This window comes from Corvus moneduloides, chromosome 6 (genome assembly GCF_009650955.1).
Source record: "Corvus moneduloides isolate bCorMon1 chromosome 6, bCorMon1.pri, whole genome shotgun sequence".
Classification (NCBI taxonomy): domain Eukaryota; kingdom Metazoa; phylum Chordata; class Aves; order Passeriformes; family Corvidae; genus Corvus; species Corvus moneduloides.
The window spans coordinates 61,404,285-61,420,335 of NC_045481.1; the positions used below are offsets into that span (position 1 = coordinate 61,404,285).

General features: G+C 44.6%; 2 protein-coding genes across 2 annotated transcripts; both read right to left on the reverse strand.

Moving 5' to 3' along the window:
- Positions 1–2,523: 2,523 nt before the first annotated feature.
- LTO1 (LTO1 maturation factor of ABCE1) lies at positions 2,524–8,186 on the reverse strand. The gene is made up of 5 exons (XM_032110937.1): positions 8,115–8,186; positions 6,768–6,873; positions 5,940–6,010; positions 5,389–5,506; positions 2,524–5,028 (listed from the first exon to the last, which is right to left on the reverse strand). The coding sequence occupies exons 1-5, from the start codon at positions 8,153–8,155 to the stop codon at positions 4,960–4,962; spliced, it is 405 nt and encodes a 134-aa protein (XP_031966828.1). The 5' UTR covers positions 8,156–8,186; the 3' UTR covers positions 2,524–4,959.
- Positions 8,187–10,617: 2,431 nt separating this feature from the next.
- On the reverse strand, positions 10,618–15,742 carry FGF19 (fibroblast growth factor 19). Its single transcript, XM_032113340.1, has 3 exons — positions 15,508–15,742; positions 15,313–15,416; positions 10,618–12,412 (listed from the first exon to the last, which is right to left on the reverse strand). Exons 1-3 carry the CDS (start codon positions 15,725–15,727, stop codon positions 12,080–12,082), a joined length of 657 nt encoding a protein of 218 aa, XP_031969231.1. The 5' UTR covers positions 15,728–15,742; the 3' UTR covers positions 10,618–12,079.
- Between the last annotated feature and the right edge of the window lie 309 nt (positions 15,743–16,051).

Sequence of the window (16,051 nt, forward strand, 5' to 3'; positions counted from 1 at the left end):
CCCTCCCATGTTTTTAAATCCCTCTCTAAAACTGTTCAGCGTGCCTCCAGGAATCTTTTTCTCCCATGTTTCTGCTGAAGGAGTATTTCATGCAAATCACAAGGCAAGGCTCCTTGAAAAAGTGTCTCCGTGTTTTTCTCTAACACCATTTTGTTTCTTTCTCATTGGTTTGAGGAATAATGATGCTACTGGCTTTTTTTCTGAAATTTGTCCTCCTCCTATTGCATAAGAGAACTTAAAAGAAGACATAAAACTATAATAAGGCAGATTCTCTCAGGTTCTAACAACGTACGTGTGGTGAAGCAGGTTAATGAACTCCCAAATTGTGGTCCAATCATTCTCTACCTTACTCAAGTGTTCTGGCTATCTGGCTATGACACATCAAATGATGCCATAATTCATGTGGGTTTAGGTTTCCAGTGCACTTGACTACCTGCTCCACAACCAAGGTGTCCTCAGGAAGGAAATACGCTGCAGACATGACCCCTAGCTCTGCTCAGAAATGACATTCTGTTCTGTCTGTTCTTAGTCTCAGAGCAATTTGTTTTTCACTTATATTTCAGAAACTGTCAAGTGCTTATTAACAATAATTTCTGTATGTGTGTGTGTTTTTAACGGAGGTAAACAGGGTCTCAAAAATTCAGTGTCTGCACATACATTGCAAAAAAAAAAAAAAAAGAAAAAAGAAGCCAGTTTAGAGAACAATGTAGGCATGTGTTTTTAAACTACTGTTCGTGCAGTCTGGTCAGGGCTGTGTGACACAGTATACAGTGTTTTGTCATCCAAGGAATGTCTTTGATCAAGAGTTTATGCAAGAAGAAAAAAAAAGCCATGAAACCCTAATCCGTTCCCACAGTCCAGTAAACGTGAGCTGGACAAACAGTGGACAATAGCAGCAAAGCTTGCTGCTGGAACAATGGCTGCAACTAAAAAAATTAAAGGGTTGCTGACTCACAGTTCCTACTATCGAGATTCCACACAGTGTTGATTATTCCCCAGAATCCTGAAGATGCTGAAGGTTAAAAGGTGTTGAGATAAAGCAGAGAAACAGGGGGCTAAAAATCAGAAATGAAAGATAGTGACAAATGCTGATGTCAATTCTGTCTGATGCACAGTCAGGATGATGCAGGGACTGAATAATCGACCTCCTTTCTGCCAAACATTTTGCTAAAATTAACTCCACGATTTTATTAGGAACAAGTATCAGTTAAAATCTTTCAGACAGGAGGCCACTCTTTCAGATGTTGCCCAAACTAATTCTGCACAACTATACTAACAGCTTTCTGATTTTTCCATGACGAAAGGTTTATGCCATTTCTTATTCCTATTCAGAAATCCTCCCAAAACCAGATACACAGAATGCTGTACTAGTGCTCAATTAGTTATGGTCATAAAATAGGATAAAATAATTTAAAGCACTGTGCAGCAAGCTGCTTTGGAATCAAGTGAAATAATCCCTGGGTTTTTTTCACCTTTCATATATTCCATGGATTTAGGAAATCTCCCATGTTCCATACGAGCCTAGTGACCATGTCTCCTTCCACACAGTAGTGCATCATTTGGTAAGTAGTACTAAAGGATTCTAGGATGAAAAATGCTGAAATAAATTGATTACTACACTTAGGGAATAAACACTCCAATGACTAAGGTAGGAGCATTCACAGTCTGATACCAACGAGATACTCAGGTTAGCTACAAATGAACTGTGCAAGCTTTCAAAATAGCACACAGAGTTTTTATTACTATTTTTATTATCACCCCAGGCTAGGCCGGTCCTGCAATTCCAAAAGCCGGTCCTGCAATTCCAAACCCTGGGACACTCTGAAGTGCTTCAGAAGTGCATTGCTCCAGTTGGCCTTTACACATCAGTCCCAGACACCACAGCTTGCAACTGGAAACCTGCTGCAGAACTCCTCTCACACCTCCCAAATCCCCGTTTTCCCTGGTGATACATCCACTTCTGTGGGAATGTGTACTGTCACAGCTTTATCCATTAAAAAAACAACTCTGGCAGACTGTAAAATGAGAATCTTCATGGTTACTTGCCAAACTATGAAAGCTGAAGTTTTAGGCTGCAATTAGATCAGAAGCCACGGTCGCAAGAAGTTGCAAAGGCCACTATTCAAAAGGCACTTCCATTCACACTGAGTAGCACCAAGAGTAGAAAGAATTATAACAGTACCAGAAATATTAAGTTCTTACTCTAAAGCACTGTGGAGTATTAGGTGCAGGCAGACTTTTGACAGATGGGTCTCCCTTTATTCCAATGCAGGAAGTTGTATTTCCAACCAAAGTGTAAATGAGCATTCATAAATACAGGGCAGGCTCAAACTCTCTCTTGCATCTCTTCAAAAACCAAAACCTATGTAAACTTTGAAACTGATTTACCAGAAAATTAAAACTCCTAGTTTCATCTCACCTGTAAATTATCACAACCCTGTTTCAGAAAAAACACAACAGGATTCAAATGAGCCAGAGTGCCTCTACAGGGCTGGTTTTGAAGCAAACAATTGCACACCCAGATTATGTTTTTTTCTGATTTATTTCACCCATTTCTGTTGATTACAGGTATTAATTCAAAGCTGGAATTGATCACCTTTGATACAGCTGACAGGAAATAGAAAGGAAGTTGCTTAATGAAGACAGAACAAGAACTGTGCCTGGGAACTTTACCAAATGGTATTCAAAGTTTACCTCTCTCTGCTGATGCCTCAAAATTCACTGTTTCTTGTACTCATAACACACTGCAGAAAGGAAAATTACAAGTATTCTGGATTGCAATGACTTTAGCAGCCTAGAAGTAATGAGCTGTGTATCCACCTTTTAATAAAATTCCATATTCCACAGGCTCAGCTGAGAGATGAAGAGACAAAACAAGCTAGAACACAGTCCAGGCAAGTCAGAAATTGGTAAGAGAAATGTTTCAAACATTCCTCCCTAACTACTGAGCTATAAGTAGGGGTGGTGAATGAATACACAGATATATTTTTAAGTCTTACTTCTGCAAGATTTAAAACTTCTTGGACAATCAGCATCAAGCAACAATCTCTATGTCCTGCTTTATTAATAACCAATATCATAATGTACAAGGTTGCATATTTTTTCATATCTTTGTGACCCAGCCTAAGACAAATGAATATTTTTGATGTAACCTGGGCTTTAACCTCCTTAGCGGTAAATCAGGCATAAAAACACCTCTACAGAATGCTGGGAATGTTCCACTGCCACAGCCCTGAACGTCACAGAAACCCCCACAACTCACTACAGAAAATGATAATTGACACAACTGCATATCCAAAAAATAATTTTGAACTGTACCTCATTTTATAAACCAAATCAGGCCCACACAAAGTGCGAAGCAGCAGATATTCAGAAAAATACAGACTCATGGAAGAAGAGACTCCATCAGTGTGTAAACACAGATGAAATTGAATTAAAGACCTAAGAGATAATCCTAAACTTGGTACATCCCAGCTGGAAATCCTGGTTGATACAATACTTATGGTTAAGTGTGTACATACACACATGTATTTATATAATAACTTATTATAATATTATTTTATTAAAAATAAAACTAAAGCAATACAAGAAAATTAGCCACCAAACCAATTTTCCAAGTAACAGTCACCACTTGACTGCCAAAGACCCCTCCTCTCCTGAGCTGAACAAAAATAACTGTGTTTGACACAATCTCTGGAGCAGCACCTTGGACTGTCGCTCACGTATCACACACTTCTATCAAACAAATGCTCCACCTGGAGCTCTCACAACCCTGCCCTTGCTTTTACAGGCATTTTTGCAAACGAGGGAACAAGTACAAATGAATCCTAGCTCAGTGTTACTTCATGTCAAAGAAGTTCTCCACCTAATTAGAATTATCATGACTGTGGACATTCTGTACTGTTTTAACAGCTTCACCACACAAATCTTTGTGAGCTCTTACAGTCCTACACATCCACTAGATGGCTCTGACACTGCCTGTGTGCATCAAACCTCACGTGTAAGACAATGAAACAAACAAAAATCCTCAAACCTGTCTTCAGGAGGCTGCACTGTGCCACGCAGGCAGAGCCAGACACACACAGGGTACAGTTGGCGAAAGAATTCTGCTGGAATTCCTTACAGAACTGGAATGCAGAGACATCCAGCAGCCCAAGCTAAGCCTGTTCCAGGTATTTCTCTCCAACTAACACAGTGAAATACATGCAGCTGGCAGCATCCATTGATCTGGAATGAGACTGAAGAGGTCACTTTTCAAGGCTGGCAAATAAAAAGCTGGTCTGTGATAAGAGGTACCAACAAATACAGTCAGTGAGAACCGCAGCTCTTCTGGCAGTCATGTTTATCTCACCCACCATTTAAACTGGTAACTTTTGGGGGTTATTTTTTGTGGAGTTTGCTCCCTTCCCCCTCCTCAGTCTGCAAAACTATTGGAAAATCCAGGTGCAAATTCCATGTTCTGAGCAGGCATCTTCCTCCTTCTCCTTTGCATTCTGACCTCCTTTGCCATTCCATCCTCTGCCCACAAAAATGTTTCCTGCTTCAAAGGCTGCAGGGAATTGATTTTATTTTCCTTCCCCTACAGCACCTACACATTGTGTAAAGTGAATGATCTGCATACACAGATTTTTAAGTAACAACCATCCTTAAAACAAGGAAACCGTGCAAACACTTGTTTTCCTTTTGAGGAATTATCAGTAAAAGACTAGCAATGAATTAAAACAAGTATTTCTATTTAACATATTTACACACTAGTGTGTGTAATATCCTAAATAAAACTTGGAGATAATAAATGGTAAATTACATTGCTAGTCCAGTGATTTCCCCCTTTAACATCTAACATCTCTTCACTATTTTGATTTTTTTTTTTTAATACAAAAGTAGATAAACATTTTTCCAGTTCTGTTCTTTTAACGCTTTTTTCCTTTGGTCATCCATATTTATCTTCATCTGTTGCATTCAAAATGTTAGTGAAGATCTCTCAGTACCAATTCTAAAATCAGACTGAATATTTAGCATTGAACAAACCTAAAAAAGAACACACAGAAGTGTTTCAAAGGCTCTGTTGTCCAAGAAGAATGTTCAACAAAGCTCCCAACTGCTCCATTTCTCTTCTTTTGGTTTGTAATTCAAATTGTCAAAGATTATTTCCAATTTGCCTTTCAAATAATATTTTTCCCTTTTTTTTTTTTGCGTTTGTTATTGGTTGAGAAATTTTCAGCTATCAAGGATTTTCAGTTTATTTATTTCACTTCCAGTATTTTGTTACGATTGCAGAAGGGGAACAATAACTGCTCCACACAAATACTGTGTTTTGGTGTGGCTTTAGAATATAAACATCTTCAAGAATGAATTTGTGTGCTAAAATAGCCACTTAATCCTACAAACCTGTTTAAATTTTCCTCTGATTTTTTCCAGATCTTCTTGCAGCTTATCATAAGTGGGGTCTTCATATGGGAATTTCTGAATCATCCCTATTAATGAATCCAGAGCCCTCATCTTTTTGCTAGGGGGAAAAAAAAAAAGTCAAAACAAAACCCAATGATCCTCACACAGGAGTTTTTTCAATCCACTGATATGAAAATTATACTGATATATAATAATCCAGAGCATAAAACCCAGCCCTCCATCCTTCTTTAATTCAACTTCTCCCATTTAGCTCATTGCTCATTCCACACATATTTAAGAAATCCAAACTAGGAATTATTCCAAATTGGGAATTAAGCATAACTGACTAAGTTAAGGTTTCCCTTCCAACTTACCAGCCCAAAGCTAAGAAATATTCAAGAATCAACAAAAATACTGATTAGATGATGGGGAAAAATAAAGAAATGCAACCAAAAAGGCAATTCTGACAGATTAATCAAAACAGGACAGAAAAAGAAAGATATGCAGAATTAAAGTCCCAGCAAAATGACTTTTAGCCTTTTTAACCTCACCTGTTCTTTTCATCTGTGTGCTTCTGGAGCAGGCAGTGCCACGTCAGTGCAAAGCCAAGGTAGCAGCCGATCTAGAAGTGAATTTAAAAGAGTGTCTGTCATGAGGGAAAGAAGAAACCCCAGACAACACACAGCATAGACAGACACACAAAAATGAAGCCCCACACTGTATCTCACTCTTCAGGTCACTAAACTCTGGATACACATACATGTTTCCAATCAGAGCACCTCTCTCCTATGGTCTGCCCAGGACCATTTTGTACAAAAGCATCCAGCTTTGGAGGCTGCTTTTGGCATTCTCATCCTGGAGCTATGACCAACTGGAGCCAGACGTATGGGACAAGTTGAGGTGCCTCCCCACCCCTCTCCAGCCCCTGAATTCCTAGGAATGGTTATTGGTCCAGGTGTGCCAGCACACAGAACTGGCTCTGTGTGCTGAAGAGGAACAGTGCTACAAACCTTCACAGAATTAGAACTAACAAAGAGTGCACGAGACACACAGAACTGCCTCTTTGTGTCTCCAGATTCCATGCCTTTCCCTATGCTGAGCCACAGGAGATGGTGGGGGAGGGGCCCTTAGCCATAAATTTGGGGAAAAAAAATTACCAAAGCTTCATACTGCACATAAGCTCAAAAAACACAAGCACATTTACTGAATTCTCCAGATCCAAACAGCACCTTTAAAGCAGTTTTATGGCTCCTCCTGGACACAGTGAAACACAGCAGGCCTCAGCCTGCCTGTGCACCAGGCCTGGCCTGGAAGTTTCTGTGTGCCTGTCATTTTCTAATGACAAGAAGATTCCAACCCTGAAGCATTTCCCCATTTACCTCTGAGCCAATCCGGGCTCCATGGAGTGCTCCATACCTCCTTCCCTCAGCCATTCCAGCGTGGCTGCCCTCTGCAAAGCCCTCCTGGTAGCCCTCCCCGTGGAACCTGGGAACACAGAATCACAGCTCTGTTACTCTCATGCTGAGCTCACGCCGCACACGAGCACCTCCACGGAACAGAAACGTGCATCACCTCCAAAGCTCAGAAATACCACATAACACTTATTTAGATTCCAGAATCACAGGCTCATTTTGGTTGGGAAAGACCTCTGAGATCATCCAGTCCAACCTTTAAATGATCACCACCCTATCAACCAGACCAGAGCCCTGTGTGCTACAATTTGTTCCTTGGACACCTCCAGAAATGGTGACTCCAGCAGCTCCCTGGGCAGCCCCTTCCAAGGCCTGGAAACCTTTCCCATGGAGAAATTCGTCCTTATGTCCAACTTAAACCTCCTCTGGTGCAGCTCAAGGCCACTTCCTTTTGTCCTGTCCCTTGTTACCTGGGAGAAAAGTCTGACCCCCACATCAGGGGCTCCTGTCAGGGAGCTGTGCAAAGAGGGAATGTCCTCCCCGAGCCTCCTTCTCTCCAGGCTGAGCCCCCCATCTCCCTCAGCCGCTTCTCCTCAGACTTGTGCTCCAGAGCCTGCCCCAGCTCAGTTCCCTTCTCTGGACACGCTCCAGCACCTCAAAGTCTTTCTTGTAGTGAGGGACCCAAAACTGAGCCCACGATTCGAGGTGGGACCTCAGCGATGCCCAAAACAGGGGGATAGTCACTGCTCTGGTCCTGCTGGCCGCACTGTTGCTGACCCAGGCCAGGATGCCAATGTCCTTCTTGGCCACCTGGGCACACCTGGGCTCCTGTTCAGCAGCTCTTGGCCACCACCCCCAGGCCCTTTCCCTCTGGGATGCTTTCCAGGAACTCTCCCTCTATCCTGGAGGGAGTTGTGGTGACCCAAGGGCCGGACCCGGCACTCGGCCTTGCTGACCCTCACACCGCCGGTCTCGGCCCATCGATCCAGCCTGCCGGGCTCGGTCCCACTCTGTGCTGAGACCGATTCCCTTGGGAGCCTGTTCCAGCAGGATGGATGACATCCAGACTGGATGAAGATACCTGATTTCCCTGATATCCAACCTAAACCTCCCCCGACTCAGCTTCAGCCCGTTTCGCGCTGGTCGCTCCCTGAGAACGCGCAGAGGCGAATTTTCCGCGCCCCCCTCAGGCTCACCACCCTCACGCTCCCTTGACGGCTCCCACTGGGAAGCACAGGCCCAGGGGAGCCCCGCGCTGCCGAGGAGCCCCTCTCGGGCGCCGGGGCCCGCTGCAGGCTCCCTCTCTGCCCTCACCTCTGCTCGGCCATCACGATCCCGTCGAACAGGTCGGCCATGGCGGAGCGGGGCACGCCGGGAACGGACGGCGCGCGGGAGGGGGCGTGGGGCGCGAGCGCAAACCACGCCCCTCGCGGGCTAAGCCGCGCCCACGCGCTGTGGCGGCGTGCGGCCACCAGGGGGCGCCCGAGCGCCGCCACAGATCCCGGGCCGGGACATCCACAGGGAGACGTCGGTGTCCCGAAAATCCCACCCGGTGTCCCGAAAATCCCACCCGGTGTCCCGAAAATCCCACCCCGTGCCTCAAAGCGCTGTCCAGACGCTCCCTGAGCTCTGCCAGCCTTGGTGCTGTGGCCAGTGCCCTGCGGAGCCTGTTCCAGTGCCCGACCCCCCTCTGGGTGAGGAACCTTTTCCCGACATCCAGCCTAAACCTGCCCTGACACAGCTCCAGGCCATTCCCTCGGGTCCTGTCGCTGGGCATGGAATGATGGAGTTTGCACATCTCTCTCATATGATACTGGCGTCTGTGGCTTTTAAGAAGTTTATTTCTGGTGCATATGCCCGCGAGTTTTCCCTGTGAGGGTGGGGTGCCCAGAGAAGCTGTGGCTGCCCCATCCCTGGGAGTGCCCAAGGCCAGGCTGGATGTAGCTTTGAACAACCTGGTCTGTTGGAAGGTGTCCCTGGCCCTGGAATTAGATGATCTTTACGGTCCCTTCCCACCCAAACCATTCTGTGATTCTAAAACATAAATATTTTTGGTGTAAATACCCACCCCAGCTGTAGTGTGCCGTTGTAGGCTGCTCTGTTAGAACACTTACGAGTTGTTACAGATCAACACTGGTCAAAGGAAACATTTATACTTTTTTACAAGCATGTATACTTGCATACATTATGCTATTACTTTCCGGATACTTAATGAAAATGTGGCTCTGGGTACGTCACGCTCTTCTGCCAGCCTGGTGTTGGAACACGTATATTTTTTGAGGAAAAAAGGAAAGTTTAATTTATCGTGTTGTTCTCCATTCCTATGCAAAGTACACTGGCAGAGTAGAAAGAGTGGCCCCCAAATTTTCCACCAACAGGGTTTCAGTGATTTGAGCAGAGGTAAAGTGGACACTATGACTCTTGAATTGATTTATAGGTTTTTACACTTCCTCCAAGTGGAAATGAAGACGCTCAGTATCTCCTTTCCTGCGGCCTCCCCACTCCTCTAACAACTCGTATTTGCACATCACAGCTTCCAACTGAGACTTCACAAGGAGACATTTGACACCTGAGCTTTAAAAACCTTTTAGGGCTGTAAAATGTGCTGTTGCAAACGAAAGCACTGCCATTGTCCTACTGTCTTTGAGGAGCTCTGATGGACAGGGGACAGGGGACGTGTGTGGTGAGGGGTGGTGGTGCTGTTTACATTCCCACAGAACCAAAGGCAGGGGTGTTTTTTGGAGGTTTTGCACACCCAGTTCCTGACCGAGTCAGGTGTCGCAGGGCAGGGGAAGCATTTCCCAGCAATCCTCCCACCTCCAGCCGAGATCTTGTCAGATTTTATAAGCAAAACAGCCAGGTTTGGTCAAAGCTGGGATGGGAAAACTCCAAGGAAAACTAAAGTGCTCCAGGAAGTGGTGTGGGTTAATTTAGCTCCTGGCATTCTTCCCTCTGTCTGAATAAATATTGAACCAACCTCTAACCATGCTGTTGCAGGAAAAATCATCGTGCTGCCGGTGGAAGATGGTAATCCAAAGGTGTCAGCAAGTAGGGTCACGAGAGAGCTCCAGATGCTGTTCCCAAACATAAGGTTGCCCATCTTTGCACCCTTGAGAAATATTCACACTGTTACACCCACTTAAAAAAATCCCTCACTGGTGCAGTTAAACTGTGTACTCTCCTAACTCCATTATTTGCCACGTTTCCTGTCAAATCTGTGCAACTTTTTAGCAGAAAAGAAAAAGTGGAAGTTTTTTTGACTGAACTTTAGAAGTTCATTAGTATTTTATTTTGTTTTCTGATTTGGGTTTTTTAAAAAAAAACAGGTCTTGAAAGGCATTCAAAGAAAATACAGTGACTGATCAAAACTGGAAATGAAACCCCCTGAAATCGGAAAGATTTTGGAATAAAACAACCTGAAAATCAGAACTACCTCTTCCAGCACATAAGGAGTGGGAACCCTCTGGATGTGCGGCAGTGGCTCAGCACAAAAGAGAATGGGAAAACACCATGAGAGACGCTTGCCAGCCAAGAAATCTGCTGTTCCTCTGACTCACAGCATTTCCAAATGGAAACATTCAGGCTCTTTTCCTGCCAGAAACTGACATCTTTTTCAGGCAAAACTCACCACTTTTCTCCCTGGCAGCACTGGCTAGAATGGTTCCCATTTTTAAATGGGAGCAGCCTTCTACCCACAGGATTTTTTTTGTCAGGAAGCTGCCCAGGGAAGTGGTTGAGTCACCATCTCTGGAGGTATTTAAAAGATGTGTGGACATGGCACTTTGGGAGGGACAAAAGAGTCAAGCAGATTTTGGTGTTGAAGATGATTTTCTCTTTTATTGCAAATGTACACATTACACTACTGATAATGCACAGAAATTTTAAAAACTATCGTTGGCTAAAATTCCGTGATTACGAAACTCCACAAGATTTGTTACAACTAAAAAAACCCACCTTCAGGAGTATATAAATAGAATTTTGAGCATAAATAACAGTAACAAAATAAACAGGTGTATGTATTCAATAAATTAATTATAAATATTGCATTGGCAATGAAGTGCTAGGTCAGAAGAACACCGGTATTTCCAGTAGAGTTTTTTTTTTTGTACAGGAATCTCTATTATAAATGAACCTTTGGAAACAAGTAGAATCCCTGAACTATCCTTTTTTTTTTCCTTTGGCTTCACGTTGGTTATTCCTTCATTGACTCTTTTCAAAGGGAGAACAGAACTGAAGACATCAGGTGCCTTGTCCAGAGGCACTCACAATCCCTTCCTGCAAGGAGAATCCTGACCCAGTTCTGCAGCTTTTAACTCACTAAACCATCTCTCCACTGATTCCCATGGATGCTGAATCAAGCCTGGAAGTGACTTGAAAGAATTCCTGGTGGTTAAAGGTTAAACACGAAAACCTATTTTGCAACTGCTTTGACCTATACATCCGTTTTCAGTGGTTTTCTCCATTTGCTAACGACATATACATGCTTATATACAACAGAATCTTCATTTAAACACTCATTTGAGCTGCTCATTCCCTACCTGATGAACATCAATTCTAGCCCTGTGCACTCTTCCAACCACACAATGAATTCTCACTAATTCTGATGAGAACTCTCTGCTGCATGATTCTGATGCCACAGAGAACATAATTTAGTCTACAAAAGAAATCAACGATCAAGTTTCCCAAAGTACTCTTTAGAAATAAGGGAAGGGAGAAATTTTTCCCTTTCTTCCCTTATTTTCTAAGGGAAGAAAAAGCACAATATACAAGCAGGATTTGTTTTTTTTCAGTAGTATGCTTTCAATAGAAAGTTTTCCCCAGAATGTTGTTAGCAGCCTTTTAAGAAGCAGCATTAACTCTAGTTACATCTGCTGGGATGTTTTCCTTCATCTAGTTTTGGTCCAAATGTTTTGGGTTTAAGGTCTCTGAAGAGGAAAAGGTTTTCTGCATTTGCTCATATGAGCAGATATAAGAGGTGAATATATGTGGAAGCTGGTGTAGAAAAATTATGTAGAAAAACTTTATCACCACCTCTGGAGCAACTCTGATAAAGCTGCGAAATTTTTCATATTTAATCCTCCTTTTCCAAACAAAACTATGGATAGGCGATTCTTTAGACTATAGAACAGCCTCTTGGCACTCATCTCTTACAGGTACAACAAGGGTGAGGCTGGCTCCATACTCAAATACACAAAAAAGTTCCCAAATATCACTACCTGAAAAGCTAAAAACCCTGCAGTACTCTGCAATACTCCTGTAAAAACACATGCTGAGCACAGTCACTTCTGGAAGCTAGGGCTCTTCACTGGGGACAGTTTGGAGGTGATGCCAAAGGGATCCATGCTGTCCGTCTCCAGGGGCGAGGAGAACACCTCTGGCTCAAAGGCCTGGCTGTAATCACCGTATTCACCAAAGTCCGCTGACTCCACGGGCACGGTGTTGATCATGGGCAAGAAGTGAGACAGGGGAAGAAAATCTTTCCCTTTGAACTGCTGTCTTTGTTTGGCACTGCTCAAAGACACTGATATCCCGTGTTTTTTTGATTTATACACGTTGTAGCCATCCGGGCGAATCTCCTCCTCGAAGGAACAGTCTTCAGTGGAATACCTGAGCTGAACAGCAAGGAATAGCGAGAGTTACAAATATACCCACCAGGCTGGTTGTAGTCAACCACAATGCAAACCTTCAATGGGACAAGTCCTTCTCCCTCAGCGGGGGTGTCCTCCTGCCTTCTCCCAATCTCCTATTCTATTCTATATTCTATATTCTATATTCTGTATTCTGTATTATATATTCTCTTCCAGAACCCCTGAAGTTCTTTCCAGGTCCATCACTTTAAATAAGCTTTGAAGCCTGGGATGTGCTTCTCCACAGCCACCACACTTATCCTGTCCTGAGCAGTGGGGAAGAAGAATCTTAGATACCAGTGCTGAATTAGATGGAATTGTCCTTAATTGCTGACGGTACTTAATTGCAGTCATGAGTCCTAATCCAAGTATAGAACTCCTGCTCTGTTAGAGATTTGCCTGTGCAAGGGCTTCAGGATCAGCTCTGTAGAAAGGCAATGTGGCCAATCAGTAAAACAATGCTAAAAGGTAATTTCTACTATTTTCCACTCAAAATTTACTGAAATTGCAAAAGACCCTTTTACAAAGTGTCATTTTCATGTTAACAGGAGAACTGTCGAACGTATACCAGCACAAGTTAGGATTTTGTACAGAAGAATGTATTTTCTTAGGTATGAATTTGTAGGATTACATTTGCAATGGCCTGTACAGATATTATATATCTTTAATATCTTATAAATATATGTATCTATAAATGATATATTATATTTGTATATTAGACTCATATCAGCAGGTCAGACCTCTCCAGGTTGTTACACCAGCATTGCATTTCTTACAGCTCTGGTGCTATTTCAGTCTCAGCCACTGCAGGTGATTGAACCTGTGGTCAATAAAAGAGAATTGCTGATTATGTCTCAGTCTGCAGAGACAGAAATGTCCTCACAGGAATGTTCCGCCTGTTTGAACAGAGAGCATATTTAATACTTTTGGGCCTTTCTCAAACAGCCTCAGTAACATGGAGTAAAATTAAGGGCATGCATTTGATTGTCTTTTAAAGGCATGTTTTAAATTAATAAAGTAATTTTTAAAAAATATGTTTCTTCAAATAAAATGGTGCAGTATTTATGCTTACACGCACACATTATATGTCAGAAAAATATGTGTATATGACAAAAAATTGAGACTGGATTGTTAGCTGTCTTTATGAGTGCTCAGCCTCACTGAAAAGGATGATGAAATAAAAGAGGTTCTTGCTCAAGAAGTGCACACTACAAACAACAGATATTGATTGATATCAGTCAATCGATTGATACCCTGCGTCTCAGCTATACCTTTCCCTCTTCACTTCATTGGGATGGTCTCTAGTGTGTTTTTTTAAACAAGTACCAATCAGACTTTTTAAGTATTTCCAGATTAGTTTTTTTTTACAGGAGGAATCACAGTATGTCAGTATATTCAGCATTTCCCTTAAATTACTGACTACAGCACACAGCGCATTCAGAAACCAACCCTAGTCATCATTTTTCCAGTGTCAAAACAGGCCATGTTGCCGGAGTACAGGTTCAGCCCCCAGACACCGTGTTTGCCCTTTTGTTCTTCCACTCCTGAGCACAGTGCTGATAAGGTAAAGATTTACCTGCAGAGCTGCCTGGCTGGGCTGTGAGCACAGACGTGACAGCAGGTGTCCACAACATGGAGATGTGACAGCATGGCTACGTGCTGCTGTGTTTTCAGAAAAGAAACCCCCAGCCTGCATCGGATACTCTACACCAACAAATGCAGCTTCAGTCAACGTGTATGCCTTCAAAATGCTGTTATAGGAAAGCCATTTTAAAATTCTGTGATTGCTAAAGTTCAGCTGGTAGCTCCAATGGGAGCTGAATATGATTTGGATATACATTAAAATACTAAGCTAATAGCTACCGTATCATCTGAACCTGTGCACCTCATCACATCACAGCATTGAGTGATTTGAGCCCAGAAAAGCAAGGAAATTCGGAAAGAAAGGCTTAATTCTATATTATATCTGCATTCAGGAACATCAGTGTTGCTCTTATTAAAGATACTGAGAGTTTTGAGGATGGGCCAAGTCCATTCCTCACTGAAATCAGCAGAAATTTGGCTGGAGTAATCAAAAAAGGATCAAGCTGTATCTTTACTGTGGCATCATGAAAAGCCATTGCTCTGTGAAGCTCAGGCTTCTGTACAGACTGAATCTGAACTGTACCTGTCAAATTCTAGAGTAAATAATGTATCCACATGCCTTAACTAGTGACTAGTTGCTGTACCTAGTGAAAAAGCATGACCTAACCAAGTGGCACCAGTGGGGCACTTAACTCCCCAACCTCTCAGAGTCCCGCAGGTGTCCTGTTATAGCAGCGCAGAAGTGGGACAGTGGAGAAGCATCCTTTCCCCTCAAAATCCTTTTTCTGTTTGCAACTTCCTAAGAGATGGCAACCCCATGTTCCTGGGAGTTGTATGCCTGGCAGCCAGCTGGCTGCAGCTCTTCTCCAAAGGAGCAATCCCTTTTTAAATGTTTTGTTGGATTTTTTTTCCAGAGTACCTGACCTGAACGGTGAGAAATTATTCACATTCTATGGCAGGGCTTAATCTATTTCTGCAGCAGAATCACGGTCTCCCTCTGATGAGAATTTTAAACCTAAATGCAATTTTGCCCTGGGCTGTACTTTGGGTATATTTTGGCAGGAGACACGCACAACATAATTTACTTTCTAAACGACGTTTCCTTTCTGCCTTCTAATAATCCCCCCAGCGACGGTGACAAGAACCGCAGGTCCTACGGGGAACAGGCGGGGGAGGGAGAGGGAGGGAGGGTGGCGGACACCTGAAAGCTTTGTTACCCCATTATTAGCAGAACACGCCGGCTCTTCGGCCGCTGTTCCAGGGTGGAAATTCCCCCCGGGGAAAGCAGCGCGGGTGCTCACCTGCCCGTGCAGCCTCCCCGCCTCGTCCATGCACAGGTACCGGGAGCTCTGTACGCCCTTGATGGCCACGGTGCGCACGGCCACGGCGCGGATCTCCAGCAGACCTGCGGGCAGAGAGAGAGAGAGAGGGGACAGCGCTGTCACCCCCGCGGCCCCGGCCCTGCCCAATGCCCGCTCCCCGCCGCCGCCACTCACTCTGCGGGCTCTGGCTGCCGGCCGCGTCCACCCGCCCGTCGGCGCCGATGCGCAGGAAGCAGCTGAAGAGCCCGTGCTTGCTGGCGGTGTAGAGGTGCCGCAGCCGGATGGGCTCTCCCCAGCCGTAGTTGAGGTGCGGGCCGGCGTCGGGCAGCGGCAGCGCGGAGGCGGCGGCGGCCGCCAGACCGAGCAGCGCCAGCGCGGCGGGGCGCGGCCCCATCCCGGCGCGGCGCCTCGGGGCTGTAGCGCGGCCGCAGCCGCCCCCCGGCCTTTTATAGCTCGCCGTTATCAGCCCCATCGATCCGGCCGCATCCGATATAGAGCCCATTTCATAGCCGGATCGGTCACTCCCCCCGAAAATATTGAGCGGGTGACATCATTTCGCAGGGGACACCCTGAAGTCGCTTCCTCCGCACCTCCGAGCTTTCCGCTCCGGCCGCGGTCCCGGAGCACTGCACGTCCCGCAGCCCCGATGTGGCGCCGGGACGGGGCCCGGGGGTGGGCGTGTGTGTACCCAGCCCACCCAGAGGCAGGAGGCTGCCCC

What these genes read in the sequence shown, in the direction of transcription:
- LTO1 (XM_032110937.1), bottom strand. Translation starts at nt 8,155, where the DNA reads ATGGCCGACCTGTTCGACGGGATCGTGATGGCCGAGCAGAG. An exon ending in GAGCCCGGATTGGCTCAGAG is followed by an intron (nt 6,011 to 6,767) that starts GTAAATGGGGAA and finishes ATTCACTTCTAG; the next exon opens with ATCGGCTGCTACCTTGGCTT. An exon ending in CACACAGATGAAAAGAACAG is followed by an intron (nt 5,507 to 5,939) that starts GTGAGGTTAAAA and finishes TTTTCCCCCTAG; the next exon opens with CAAAAAGATGAGGGCTCTGG.
- FGF19 (XM_032113340.1), bottom strand. Translation starts at nt 15,727, where the DNA reads ATGGGGCCGCGCCCCGCCGCGCTGGCGCTGCTCGGTCTGGCGGCCGCC. An exon ending in CGGCAGCCAGAGCCCGCAGA is followed by an intron (nt 15,417 to 15,507) that starts GTGAGTGGCGGC and finishes CTCTGCCCGCAG; the next exon opens with GTCTGCTGGAGATCCGCGCC. An exon ending in CGGGGAGGCTGCACGGGCAG is followed by an intron (nt 12,413 to 15,312) that starts GTGAGCACCCGC and finishes CTTGCTGTTCAG; the next exon opens with CTCAGGTATTCCACTGAAGA.